Source organism: Podarcis muralis, chromosome 11 (assembly GCF_964188315.1).
Source record: "Podarcis muralis chromosome 11, rPodMur119.hap1.1, whole genome shotgun sequence".
NCBI lineage: Eukaryota > Metazoa > Chordata > Lepidosauria > Squamata > Lacertidae > Podarcis > Podarcis muralis.
In genome coordinates, this window is record NC_135665.1 from 45,033,565 (window position 1) to 45,048,206 (window position 14,642).

A 14,642-nucleotide genomic window follows, 5' to 3' on the forward strand; every position below is an offset into this window, starting at 1 on the left:
ACAAAGGGGCACTGTATATACCCGAAGGTGAATTGAGGGGGAGAGTACTCAAGCAGTTGCACGATAGCCCCACGGCGGGACATTTTGGGCAACACAAGACCATGTGGTTGGTTACCAGGGAATTCTGGTGGCCCAAGGTGAGGGAAGATGTAAGGGAGTATGTAAGAGGGTGTGACCAATGTCAGCGAGCCAAAGGGGAAAGACGGGCGCCGGCAGGGTTATTAGAACCATTACCCACACCAGAACGGCCTTGGGAAGCGGTATCAATAGATTTTATGACGGATCTGCCGAAGTCCAAGGGGAAAACAGCCATCATGGTAGTAGTAGACCTGTTAACAAAGATGTGCCACTTTGTAGCATGCTCACATGCAGTCACAGCGGAAGAAACAGCGAAGTTGTTTGTAGAACACATCTTTAGGTTGCACGGGGCTCCCTTGAGGGTGATCTCGGACCGCGGCAAACAATTTACTTCCAGGTTCTGGAGGAAGCTCATGAGCTTGCTGCACGTGGAAGTCAATTTTTCAACGGCCCGGCACCCTGAAACCAACGGGCAGGCGGAAAGAGCAAATGGCATTCTTCAACAATATCTGAGGTGTTATGTCAATGACAGAGAGAACGATTGGGTCGAAAAGTTGGCGCTGGCAGAATTTGCCTACAATAATGCGGAGAATGTGTCCACAGGGATGAGCCCCTTTTTGGCTAATTACGGGTGTCACCCCAGGGCATTTCCAGGGGAGGGAGGGGAGAGATGGAGCGTTCCAGCGGCTGAACATTTTGTAGAAGAGATGGAAGCGATCCATCATCAGCTCCAGCTCAACTTAGAAAGGGCCAAGGCACAATATAAGAAGCAGGCAGACAAGAACAGAAGGGAAGGTGAAACCATAAGGGTGGGGGATCAAGTGTGGCTGTCAACCCAAGGGTTGCCGTTCAAAGGGGGTTGTAAGAAATTGAGGCCCAGAAGATTGGGACCCTTTGAGGTCATTCAGCAGGTCAACCCGGTGGCTTTCAAACTCCGGTTACCCAACCACATGAAATTGCACCCAGTGTTCCACAGGTCGTTACTGTCACCATACAGGGGGGGACGTGAAGGGGAGCACGTCAGGGGACCAGCCTTGGAAGAGAGGGAACGCAGCAACCATGTAGCGGAAATCCTCGATTCCAGGTGGAAGGGAAATCAGGTAGAGTATTTGGTGGCGTGGGAAGGGGAACCGGAGTCAGAAAACACCTGGGTGACTGCAGGGGAGGTCAATGACGAGGTTTTAACAGAAACGTTCCACCAAAGATTCCCTAGGAAACCACAGCCGGTAGAAAGGTTTAGGAGGGAGTACTTCGGCACCACCGACGAGGAACAGGAAATGGAAGGATTCACGGAGTCGGAGTTGGAAGAGGGAATAGACTCCGAAGACGAGGAGTATCGAGAGACGAGGGACAGTAGCAGGTGGAGGGAAGTGTTCGAAACTTCGGACGATGAGGAAGGTTCTTTCAGGGGTTTTACTTCCTCCCAGCCCGGAGGGGAGGAGACGGGAGGGGGTGAAGGGGGCCCTGGAGGGGAGGTGGATGTCAGGGAACTGCCATCGGAAGGACAGGAGGTGCAAAGGCTCCCTCAGGTTGAAAGAGACGGAGCAGCTGAAGAGGGAACCAGTAGGGGGCGAGCAGGAACTTCCAGGGAAAGTGAGTCGGAGGGGTGGCTCAGAGACGTTTCCAGCGAAAACAGTGGAGAGGTCTCAGGACCTCCTATAGGGACACCCACGCCTCGCCGGAAACTGTCACGCAGAGAGTCCAGAAGACGTGTTTCCGTGAAAGAGCTTTTATGTTGGAAACGTTTCCGAAAGCAACCACTTTCGGATTCTACTAGCGATTGACGCAGCCATGCCGGAGGGGCTCCGTCACAGGCAGAGGTTTGAAAACCTGATCAAACTCTGAGGGACTTGCATTTTACGCACAAGCAGCTCATCATCCCACCACAGGTTACTACAAGCAACCTGTAAATTCTGACATATAGTCACCCTGAATTTTCCATTTCCTTTCAGACAGGACAGTTTCTAGTTAAGACAGAGCTGGTTAACCTGAACCACATGATGATAGGTGCTAGACTGATGTGTGGGGTGTATGAAGCCCCTAAACTGAACTACGAGGTGTCCAGGTATTCACTTTCTATAAATAACAATGAAATAACTAGGGTCTCAGCCCCTGCTGTCATAAATTCAACTCACCAGTTCTTTCATAGCTTTGAAGTTCTCCTTCCTAAATGACACAGTATAGCTTTGTTGTCCTATTTTATATGGATTGATTCGTGCATCACAGCTGATATCAGTACCCTAGAAAGAGTATACAAATAATAATAATAATAATAATAATAATAATAATAATAATAATAATAATAATAATAGATGTGAAGGAGCACATGGAGATTTTATCTAGGTAATTAGTTCATGCCCACTGCTTTTATCTATGCAATGGCCTTACTGCATATGACAAATAAAAAATGTATTATTGAACTAGAACTGACAGGACATTTCACAAAAGCAGAAGGCAGCATTTCTGTTTTGTAGCCCCCACTGTATTAAGTTCAATCCTTTTCATATCTCTTAAGAGTAAAGTCCAACTGAGCACAGATGGCTTTACTTGCATACCTGGTGGCCGACTTGAACTACAGGCATACTCAGAAGTAAAGCTCACTAGTTCAAGGGAACTTACTCCCATGTAAGTATGTATAGGATTGCAGCCTTAATCAGTGGCAAAACAATGGAATGGTGGTGCAGGATGTCCTAGCATTGTTAATCTTTCCATACTGCATTGCATTCATGTCACCTTTATTACTGTGTTGTAGATTCAGGTAGGTAGACGTGTTGGTCTGATGCAGTCGAAATAAATAAAAAAAAATTAAAAATTTAAATAAATAAAATAAATAAATAAATTTTTAAAAAATAAAAAAATTAAAAATTAGAGACCAACTAAGTTTGTTCTGGGTATAAGCTTTTGTGTGCATGCACACTTCTTCAGATACACTCAAACAGAAGTCACCAGACCCTTATATATAGTGGGAGGGTGGGGTGGTTTTTCTCAGAAGGGTAGTAGGAGATGGGTGATTGACTCAATGGGTATGGTAAACCTGTTGACGACTGCAATTAGTCCTATAGGAAAAAGCAAGGGATAGTAGGCAGATGAGGAACTGTAAACTGTAATTAAAATATCTAGACTATCTTTTCACCTGACTGGTGTGCAGAGCTGTCACATACATCAATGGACTGTTCCCTTCGGTGTGCTCTGGAATACGGATCTTTAAATATGCCATGCTTACTGGAATACTTCCTGTTGTGACCTGAAAAACAAAGAATTATCTGGATAACCTCCTGCAGATGTTGGCTTATCTTGTAAGACTTGTTTTCTGTTATTACTAACAGTGAGAAAGTGCAAGTTTTAAAAATGGTTACTACAGTACTATAAAATGTATGTGCTTATGAACTGAACTTGTAGAACCACAATCAAAGCACAGTGCAGAATTTGGACTCTAGGGCAGAATTTGCCTTCCTAAAAGCTTTCACTTAACCTTAAAAAAAAAGAAAGATACACAGCATTCTAATTCTCAATGTCAAAACAATTCTATGAAGATGTGCAGGGAGTATTTTCTCAAGGCATTGAATTCAGAACAAGGATTGCAGAAAGCTTCCAGCAGCCAAGGGATATGATTTCAGTGCTCCATACAGTTTTCCTAGCTCCTCTTCTCATTCTCTATAATGCTTTTCTTGGCCCACATACCCTCCCATTCCTCATTATTTAACATGTCATTTTTTTTGTTAAGACACTGGATTCTCAAAAACAAAATTCAGAAACCCTTGGATGCCAACAAAAAAATCTAAGCATAGAATGTTGGGGTTTTCTGGGTGTGAAGTCAGGGTGTGATGGCATGTGTGCATTTGGCTTAAAAATGGCAAAGTTTCCAAAACATTAAGCCTTCAGGCAAAGCATAGGCACAGGGCTTTGTATGCACAGCTGCAACGTGGAAAGGGTCCCAGATGTTCACTAGTGAAACTCAATGAGTCCCTTCAGCACAGTCTTGTCAGACACACCCATCATCATTGTGTCAGATGATGAGGATCCCTGGTCACTTTCTCTCTTAATGCAACACACCTCGCCAAATTGTCGTGAGGATATAACAGGGTGAGGCCATGTATGTGGTTTTCAGATACTTGCAGCAAAGGCAGGATATTAATAAATGCAGATAAATTAAGAACCTAAACATAAAATAGGTCAGGGGTTTCTTTACCTTTTTAAACATAAACTAGTGGTGCTACTGGTGGAAGACCTTAGGTCTAGAGCAAAAGTAGACCATGATGAGCAGATGGGGTAAGTTTGATTTTCAAGTTTGCTCCCTCCCACATTCGCCCAGGGCTGTGCAGAAGCAGATATGTGGCAACCTACCCATGGCTCCGTTGTCCTTGGGAGTGGGATGTCCTGCTTATTCTCGCTCCAGCCCAATACGTTGCCCCTGGCCTAGTGCTTAGTTCAATATGCTTTAGGAGGAAATGCAAAAACTAAATATTTCTTAGGCATTTAAAAGCTAGCAGAAATATTTACCAACCTTAACAGAAAAATTGAACGCGGGTCCAATTTCATTGAAAGTGTTCACCGTTGAAGGGATGTGGTTATCCGAATAAACCTCATAAAAGTTCATTTGGGTAAACCTGAGCAGAAATAAGAGAATCAATAAGCATTCTTTTGGAAATCTTAATGTTTTTGTATTAAATCAGAGGCACTGAGTTCAGAAGCATATCTGGAAGAGATTTATTTATATATTGGTTTCTTTTTATTACGCCATCATGAGGGATAAGCCTATCAGTGGCTATTAGTCATGATGGCAGTGTACCGTGTCCAGTATTGGCAGCAGTATGCCTCTATATAGGGACGCGGGTGGCGCTGTGGGTTAAACCACTGAGCCTAGGACTTGCCGATTGGAAGGTCGGCGGTTCGAATCCCCACGACAGGGTGAGCTCCCGTTGCTCGGTCCCAGCACCTGCCAACCTAGCAGTTTGAAAACACATCAAAGTGCAAGTAGATAAATAGGTACCGCTCCGGCGGGAAGGTAAATGGCATTTCCTTGCGCTGCTCTGGTTCACCAGAAGTGGCTTAGTCATGCTGGCCACATGACCCGGAAGCTGTACGCTGGCTCCCTCAGCCAATAAAGTGAGATGAGCACTGCAACCCCAGAGTTGTCTGCGACTGGACCTAACGGTCAGAGGTCCCTTTACCTTTACCTATGCCTCTATATGCCAGTTGCTTAGAATCACAAGTGGGATCACTAGTTTTTACAGTTGCTCAGAATTTTGACTAGTCTTGTTAATGCAAAAACCGTTGGTCGTTTTAGAGTTACCTTGTTAAGTGAACTTCTGCATCATAGCGAAGTGGAACAGTTAGATTGACCTGATTGTTGGTATCATCCTCTTCATTGCTTGCGCTATCAATAACAAAAAGAACTACATATTTTAAACGCCCAATGCATTTATAAACACAGGCTGATAATAATACCTTAACTGTTGCTATAAGCTGCAAGTAACATGCCAAAAATGTTATACGAAATATTATACTATACCTCAGAGCTTGAAAACGCAGAACTGCCAGATTCTGAAGATTTTTCAAATTAAAGTCAAAATGAACATCAAATGATACCTACAAAAAACAGAGATAAAAGATGAAATTAAAATAAGCAAAGCTGCTTTCAATTATCATTTACAACAGTGACCCGGTCTGCACATAGCACTAAGCCAAATCATGGCTTGGAATGAATGAGCAAACATGAGTTCTCAGAGCACCTTCCCCAGTCCCACATTTGCCAGGCCTCCTGGGGCTAAGCCATTGTTTGGCTTAGCATTACACCTGAACCCAGGTTCACTGTCTGTCTCGCTCCAAGCACATATACCTGTACAAACTACAGTTGGTTTCTGTGCTTCAGATGATCTGAGGTTGATATATTATACTAGTATCAACTTGTTAGTTTAGTTATAAAGCAGGGGCTATCCATGGAAATAAAAGTATCACAGCTGTTAAATTAGAATTTAATATTCACCTATAACTATTAATAGTAAAAGTATTGCAATAGTTTGTGTTCAGCTTTTAGCCATCAAATATTTCAGCAAGTTACTATGTGCTGAAGCTAAACACCGAGGGGCCTGTCTTAAAGAAATACAGTGGTGCCTTGCAAGATGAAATTAATTCGTTCCGCAAGTTTTTTCTTCTTGCGAGTTTTTCGTCTTGCGAAGCACGGTTTCCCAGAGGAATGCATTGAAAATCAATCAATGCGTTCCTATGGAGACCGTCCGGGGACAGAGGGGAAGCGCCGCGCGCCTTCCCCTCTGTCCCCGGACCTGTTTTAAAGCAAGGGAAGGGGCAGCGGGGAGAATCGCTTCTCCCCGTTGCCGCCCCTTGGTTCAAAAGGGGTCCGGGGAGAGAGGGGAAGGCGCGCGCGCCTTCCCCTCTGTCCCCGGAGATTGCGGGGCTGGCAACGGGGAGAAGCGATCTTCTCCCCGCCGCCCCTTGCTTCAAAAGAGGTCCGGGGACAGCGGGGAAGACGCGCTGCGCTTCCCCGCTATCCCCGGAGCTTGCGGGGCAAGCTTCGTTTTGCGAAGCAAGCCCATAGGGAAATGCGTCTTGCAAAGCGGCTAAGAAAACGAAAAACTCCTTCGTCTAGCGAGTTTTTCGTCTTCCGAGGCGTTCGTCTTGTGGGGTACCACTGCATTGATGAGTCAGCTGTAAATATGCATTGCTTTCCCAACACCACAAAATCAGAAGCATTGGCACTGATGCAATGAAAACCACACTGATTCCTAATACTTACCCTGTTGACTGTAACTGGGAGGCCAAGAGGTGCATTATACCTCTGAATTTTATCCTAAGGTGGATAAGGGCAACTATCCCCCCCCCCCCCCAAATCTGTGACATGCACACCATAAGGAGACTATGATTCTTTCACTGGGAATCTTATGGAGCCAATTTTTCACAAAGGAAATTCAATTGGTTAGAATCAGAGTTCTGGGATGCTTGTTTACATCAGCAGAGCTACAATACACATGCATGAAGTCAAAGCTGATTGTTTCTGCAAAACCTAGAAATACATAGGAACTCTAAGAGATACCTGTTGTCCTGTTTTAAACACAGGGTAGCTGATTTGGCAGACAACAAGCTGTTGGATAGTGGTCATCTGACATGAAACTTCAGTTCCGTCTACCTAAAAGTAACAAGCAGACATTTTTCAGCATTAAACTGTAGAACAGAAACAGAGGATGCTTGCATTATGTAGCACTTACTCTGAAGTAAGTGGTTATAACACTGAAAGGCTCATACACTGGGGTGGGGGGGAAAGTGCTCAAGTCAGTTGATTTTTCCACTAAGCGTTAAGATGGCTGGCTCGTTTCTTTCTTAAGCTTGGAAAACTGAACTACTAGAATTAGGCTGCAATTCTAAAACATGATTACTAGGGAGAAAGTCCCACTAAACTCAATGGGATTTCTGAGTAAACATGTTTAGGACTACACTGCACAGGTCTGATTTGTGACAAAATAGAACATTATGCAGTTTTGATATTTCAGAGCATATATTTTCAACGGTGAAGAGATTGGGTGGGATTCACACCGTAACAAAAGGGCACAAATCTAAAAGTACCGTATTTTTTCATGTATAACACGCCCCCCCCCCCCGTATAAGACGACCCCTATTTTTGGGGACTCAAATTTAAGAAAATGGGGGGAGATGGCCCTGAGTTGTTGAACTTTTGGGGGTGGGGAATGATGAAAATCACTAACCAGAATCAAAATGCTTACAATCCCTCGTGTTGCCAAATCAAACAAGTGTTTGCCCGCTTGCCAACAGCAACCCCCAATCTCAGCCAATCCACAACAGCCCTTTCTGCAGCAACCAATCACCCACCCAATTACCACAGCACCAGCCAATCCAAAGCAGCCCTTGCAGCAGCTACCAATCAACCACCAAATCGCCACTGACAAGCTCCTGCTCACGGCTGCAACCAATCACCCCCCCCCCCATGCACTATCCGTGTATAAGACGACCCCCATTTTTAAACATTATTTTAGAGTAAAAAAAAAATCATCTTTTACATGGAAAAGTACGGTAAATACTCTTCGAAAAATAATAAGTCGCATCACTACCACCAATGACAGCGGTAGAAACTGAAATAAACATTACACGTACGGGTGAAGAAGATGAAGCAAAAAACAAGTTTTCGGAAAAAGCAATTTGAATTCTGGTGTTGTATGCATTTTCCTTCTGGTTTCTCAGTTTCACACTGAATATCAATCTTTTGTTCTTACTGCTGATAACAAAGTGTTGTTTGCTGTTGCCAGGGAGGAAAAGGAAGAACAGAAACACACAGTTAATGTGGTTGAACTCGAGTCTACAAGGTATAGATACACACACACACACACACACACACACACACACACTGGCAGAGGAAGAGGAGTGCTGGGGGAGTGCACCTCCCCCCGCAGCGCGATCCTGGTAGGGTGCCATTGTGGGTGCCCCCTTGCCCATGCTGGGCGCCCCCCGCCCCCAGGACGTGCACCGTGCCCCCGGGAAGTGTGCCAGCCCCACCCCTGCCTGGTCTCCGCCCCCCCCCCCGGTGCTGGAGCATGAAGCTCCGCCACTGTGTGTGTGTGTGTGTGTGTGTGTGTGTGTATGTATGTAATACAAAGCCCAACCTGAAATGTTGAACCAAGATGCAAAATTGGGTCTTACCCATTATTTCCTTTCTGTTGAACATCAAGCACAAGGTCCGTATTGCAGACTTCATCCTCACCGCAATCTTTAACAAATGGTATCTACAAAATAAAATTAAAATAAAATTTAAAAAATACTCCCATCTTCTTTGTTCAAGGTAGGGAGATCCATATTTCTTTTTAGTCTTCTTTGGGAGCAAGAAGGGGAAAGAAATTTATTGCATAAAAATGAAATAAAAATGCAAACAGCTGTTATTAGTTCCTAAGTGTCATACTAAGGGTCTCTATATGGTTCTCTCTATAATCTATGCCAATAAATTAACACATTTATAATTCTGTAACCCAACTCTTGCCCGAAGAATACTCAAATTTTTTGAACTATGTAAGTTCAAGAAAATATGCTCGCTTCGCCTTTCTTCGTATCATTTATTCTGCTTTTACTGTAATGAGGCTGACAAAGAGATGTTGAATGTACTTAAGCCTCACACCACCCTCTCCAGATCCTTTCCGTCTCCCAGTATCTTTCCAATACCTCACCTGGTCTGCTTTCAAGTGTATCACGAGGTTTTGTTTTTTTGTTTTCTGAAAATATAACTATTACAATTTTTAAAAGTGCTTTAATTGATTAAATAAATAAACCTCAACTTTAAATGAAAGTTGAGACTTTTGGGATTAGTGATGGGAAGGCCCCACTTAGGATCTCACCGGATCTAAATTCACACTTAGATCTCAATTCACACTCAGAAAAAAAACTGAACTTCCCAACTCCTCCATGGGTGGGTAGGTGGGTGGGTAAGGCAGGAAATAACCCAGCCTTTTCCTGAATCAATCTGAAATCAATGGAGAAATCAATCTCTCTATACATTTCAGTAGGTAAAAAGGTAAAGGACCCCTGGATGGTTAAGTCCAGTCAAAGTTGACTATGGACTTGTGGTGCTCATCTCGCTTTCAAGCCGAGGGAGCCGGCGTTTGTCCACAAACAGCTTTCCAGGTCATGTGGCCAGCATAACTAAACCGATACTGGCGCAACAGAATACCGTGACGGAAACCAGAGAACATGGAAACGGTGTTTACCTTCCCGCCACAGCGGTACTTATTTATCTACTTGCACTGGTGTGCTTTCAAACTGCTAGGCTGGCAGAAGCTGGGACAGAGCAACGGGAGCTCACTCTGTTGCGGTGATTCAAACCGCTGACCTTCTGATTGGCAAGCCCAAGAGGCTCAGTGGTTTAGACCACAGCGCCGATTTAAGGAGATTAACAGCTCTCTTTGTTGACATGCTGCTGCTGCTGCTGAGCAGACAGAAATTCGCCATTGAAGGCCGTCTTTTTCTGACAGCGGCAGGTTGCTATTTGCTCCCACCAGGCTTTTTGCAAATGGATGGTAAGCCAGGAAGTATCCTCTGATGAAATTTTCAATGTGAGTCAGGATTTGGGGGCTTGTAAATCTGTTCTCAACTGAGGCATTGCTAATCCCTGAACCTTGAATCTGGGTCCAAAGAATGCTGACTCCTGTGCTTGTTAACAAATTCTATATTTTTAGCCTAGTCATGGCACTGATAGGTTTAGCCGATCAGTGCCACTAAAACAACCTAGTTTTCTGTTACTATAGTGGGACTCATATTGATCATGTGTCAACTTATTGATTATGCAGCAAGAGTAATGTGTGTTAATATACTTACACTGTAAGTAACAGATGCAGGGGAAGTTTTATCAAGAGCAGGACTTGAACCAGGATTACTGAGGCCAATATCAACACGCACACTAAGAGAGTTGACAGCATCAGAGGGCTCCTATAAACACAAACACAGAAACACAAACCACCAACTGAAATCTGTTCAGTTAATATTTCTCATATATACAACTGATGGCTAAGAATACCTGGTCAGATCAATGGTCCAAATGATCTGATACTCTGATAAATAATATTGAAATTTTTTTTTAATACACTGCATTCTGCCGACCATTTTGTTTTTGTTCAAGACTAACTTACCACAGTACTACCCCTTCCTAATTACATTTACCCAAACCATGGGGAGTGGCTGAGTGATTGAACACAGGGCTCTAGGAAAGAGGTGACACTACAACTCCCATCCATCTTAGCTGTTGGGCATCTTGTCTGGGACTGATGGGTGCTGCAGTCTAACACTATCTGGAGGGCCACAGGTCCCACACCCCTGCTCTAGCAGATCTCCTGGAAGGACCGCTTGGGGAAAGGCCACTGATCAGGGTCGGAGCACATGCTTTGCATGCAGTTATCAAGTTAGATCTGAGAACTTGTCTACTCTGTAGTATCTGCATCAGAGGACCTTCTCTGGATGACAATGCTTCAAAAGTGAGGTGACTGGTGAGCACCCCAGTTGTGGTGGTGGCACCCCAGTTGTGGGATATTGCATCCCAGAGGCCAATTGCTGGCACTTAGTTTTATCTTATTTCTTTCTTTGTTTCTTCATTCAGTTTATACCTCAACCCTTCACCTCAAAGGATCCCAAGGTCAGGGCCGTCTTTACCTGGGGGTGCAAGGGGTATGGCGCACCCAGGTGCCAAATTCTGGGGGGCACCCGCCACTGAAGCCACCTAAGCTGCCTGGGTGATTGCGATCGATGGGTCATTTCCATTCCGTTCTCTTTTGCGGAAGAGCTGAATTCCACTGAAAAGGCCCTGTCAATACCAGCTGGGCAGTCCCCAGTGGAAGCACCTCCTCTGCCAGTCCTAAGGTCTGAGATGGTTGTTATTGATAGGAGGTGATGGAGCTTATATACAGTTGCCAGTGGAGCATTCCATCATATGATCTCTCTATGGCTGTCTGAAGTTGTACAAATATATATATATATATATATATATGCAGGTTTTGGTGTCCTCGGGTGTCTTCCCGTGTAAAAGTTGGGGTGTCTAGGCGACGTTTCGACGAGGTCTCACTCGTCATCTTCAGGCTGGTGCTTTCGGCTTCTTGTTACTGGAACAGGCTCTGTTCCAGTAACAAGAAGCCGAAAGCACCAGCCTGAAGATGACGAGTGAGACCTCGTCGAAACGTCGCCTAGACACCCCAACTTTTACACGGGAAGACACCCGAGGACACCAAAACCTGCATTCCTGTACCCGTGAAAATCTACGAAAGCATATATATATATATATATATATATATATATATATATATATATGTCATGTTCGACTCTTCGTGACCCCATGGACCAGAGCACGCCAGGCACTCCTGTCTTCATATATATATATATATATATATATATATATATATAGTCCAGTAGCACCTTAGAGACCAACTAAGTTTGTTCTTGGTATGAGCTTTCGTGTGCATGCACACTTCTTCAGCAATCACAAAAGCTCATACCAAGAACAAACTTAGTTGGTCTCTAAGGTGCTACTGGACAATTTTTTTTTATTTTTTTTATATATATATTTCTACTGCGTCAGACCAACACAGCTACCTACCTGAATCTAAAACCATGAAGTTATACAGGCAGACTAGCTGCAAGCTGCAACTGTTATCTGCTGTTTGCAAGGGCCAGGCCACACCATTCATTTCTACAAATGTGCATAACATATAGCTCAGTTAGCTAATATCTACCTGAACATTAAAAACATGCTCCTTGCAGTTCTCCGTGGAGCGGACTAGGATATTATTCTGTAGATACCTCTCCTTATTTTCTTTAAACAATCCTCGGGAAGTCACTCGAGAGGACAAGAGATCAGCATCCAATGTCAGGTTGTATCTGATATCTTAAAAGGGGGGGAAAAGGTACATATTTCAAAGGAATCTGTTTGTTCATTGAGAAATTTATATCTAATGCAAATGTATTACTCAGGGCAGCTTACAACAATAAAAAAACCACAACTTCAAACATCAATTGAAAAGCACTTCGTATCTTCATGATCCTTCATAACTGCTCTTCGGCAGTCCAGTGAAAAAGAAACAAGAGAAAAAGTTATAAAGGAAATGAAATTTTAGCTAGTATGAATTGTCAAGAACACCCGATAAAATTATCTCTCCTACACAATTATTCAAGGAGCATCTGGTTACCCTACTGTGAGGGGGGGGGGGGAAGCCTAAGTTAACATATATTTGTTCATACACAAATAACTGGAATATTCAGTACTATACCTGCCCTGGTGACGCACTGGTGCTGTCCACAGAAGGACAAGAAATTTTGCACTTTTGATACAGCTTCTCAGTGGCACAACCACACATATCTCCTTTATTCTTTTATTTGCAATTATTTAAAATATTTCCATCCCAGCCTTAGAAGTAAGAATTTTACTTAAATCAACAATGCAACCCTATTCATGTCTACTCGGGAGTAAATCCTACTGAGTCTAGTGAAGGGGATCTTGCAATTGCAGCCTTACAGTAGTAGGTCATCTTGCCCCAACAAGTAATACTCTTTTTTTAAAAAAAAATCATGTAAAACAAGACTGTAGAAATACTTACCCACTTGATTTGTCCTGTGAGCAGGTCTAAAGGTTGCACTGAAACATATGTGGAGAACTACCTCTGTATTCCTGTTTAGCAAGCTTATCTTCTTCGGTGTAGCTGATACATGTATGGACACAGCAGCAATACTCTGAGACCTGAAATACAAACAGGCACATTTGCCTGTAAACTTAATTGCAAAAAAGGGTTCTGAGGAGGCATCTATCTAGAATTTATACTTAAAAAATCAACAGTCAATTAGGCTGCGTTCATATACACACTTAATAGGGAGCTAGTCCCATAGAATATAGTGGGACTTAAACCTCAGGCTAAACATATATTCAACACTGAGTGGAATACCACCCTAAATTTCTTTCTGTCATTCAGAATTAAGTTAGGGACTGGAAGAGAAGCAGTGGAAGAAGGGCCATTAAAGATATTTGTTGCTTTTTTAAAACATAAAATAAAATCCACCTCTCACCAGAGTTGAATCACGTTTCCATCACAGCCCACAGATACATCAGTGATCCCATCACCATTTAAATCACTATGGCCATCTACTGATCTTCCAAAATACTGGAGCTGCTGTCCAAACGCAGGGTCTGATCCCAAAATTTTCTGAGAAGAGAAATGTTTGTATCAGGCATGTTGATGTTTTCAGTCACATATGGGATATTTTGAGGATTCTCCCTTGCTCAAATGTTTCATATTAGCAATGAAGTCGTCGTTATTGATTTTCATCATTGGCTTTTGAGTTAGTTTGAAAAGCACACGCGTCTGACAAAGTAGTATCTACTCTTGCAAACATAATTCCACAATCAATGTATTCACCTTTAAAGTGCCACAAGACCTTAACAGTAAACAAACAAACAAACAAACAAATAAATAATCAGTAGCTGTATGGTTAATTATTTCCACATTTTTAAAATTACTATACTACATTTATATTCCATTTTCCTCTGAGGAGCTCAAATTGGTGTACATTGTTCTCCCACCCCATTCTATCTTTGCAACAGTTCTGTGAAGTACATTAGGCTGAAAGACAGAAACTGAGCCAAGTCACACAATGAACTTCATAACCAATCCTATCAAGCAAAGCTAATGAGAGGCTGGGGATTATTAGGTCATTTGAGCGCCACCAGATCTGAGGTCCTATTGGACGGGCCTCCTCATCTGATCTTAAACTACAGGGAGGTTCACATGGGAATAGGAACTAGGATTTGCAATGAAAGATTTTGTTCCTCAGAGTCATACAGTGTAATGACAGAAAAGGCCCCATAAAACATGCAAGATACCAACAAAAAGAGAGGACAAATAACCATGCTCAGAGCCTGAGCAAAACTCTAAATCAGGGTTGGGGAATCTGTGGCCCACCAAATATTGCTAGACTCTAGCTCCCCTCAGTCCCAGCCAAAACAGCCAATGTCTAGGTATGACTGTTCAGACCAGAGAACAGTTCAGACCAGGAGCAGACCTAATTTATAGCATTCT

At 43.3% G+C, this 14,642-nt stretch overlaps 1 protein-coding gene across 1 annotated transcript in view; it reads right to left on the reverse strand.

The window, feature by feature from the left end:
- ITGA2 (integrin subunit alpha 2) overlaps positions 1-14,642 on the reverse strand; it is a 64,621-nt gene that overhangs the window by 17,085 nt on the left and 32,894 nt on the right. Inside the window, exons 15-26 of the mRNA XM_028748457.2 lie at positions 13,633-13,769; positions 13,170-13,309; positions 12,309-12,460; positions 10,408-10,518; positions 8,746-8,828; positions 8,203-8,344; positions 7,130-7,222; positions 5,591-5,667; positions 5,372-5,455; positions 4,583-4,685; positions 3,212-3,322; positions 2,214-2,318 (exon numbers count right to left, since the gene is read on the reverse strand). Of these exons, the coding sequence (XP_028604290.2) occupies positions 2,214-2,318; positions 3,212-3,322; positions 4,583-4,685; positions 5,372-5,455; positions 5,591-5,667; positions 7,130-7,222; positions 8,203-8,344; positions 8,746-8,828; positions 10,408-10,518; positions 12,309-12,460; positions 13,170-13,309; positions 13,633-13,769 (1,338 nt within the window). The remainder of the gene's footprint in view (positions 1-2,213; positions 2,319-3,211; positions 3,323-4,582; positions 4,686-5,371; positions 5,456-5,590; positions 5,668-7,129; positions 7,223-8,202; positions 8,345-8,745; positions 8,829-10,407; positions 10,519-12,308; positions 12,461-13,169; positions 13,310-13,632; positions 13,770-14,642) is intronic.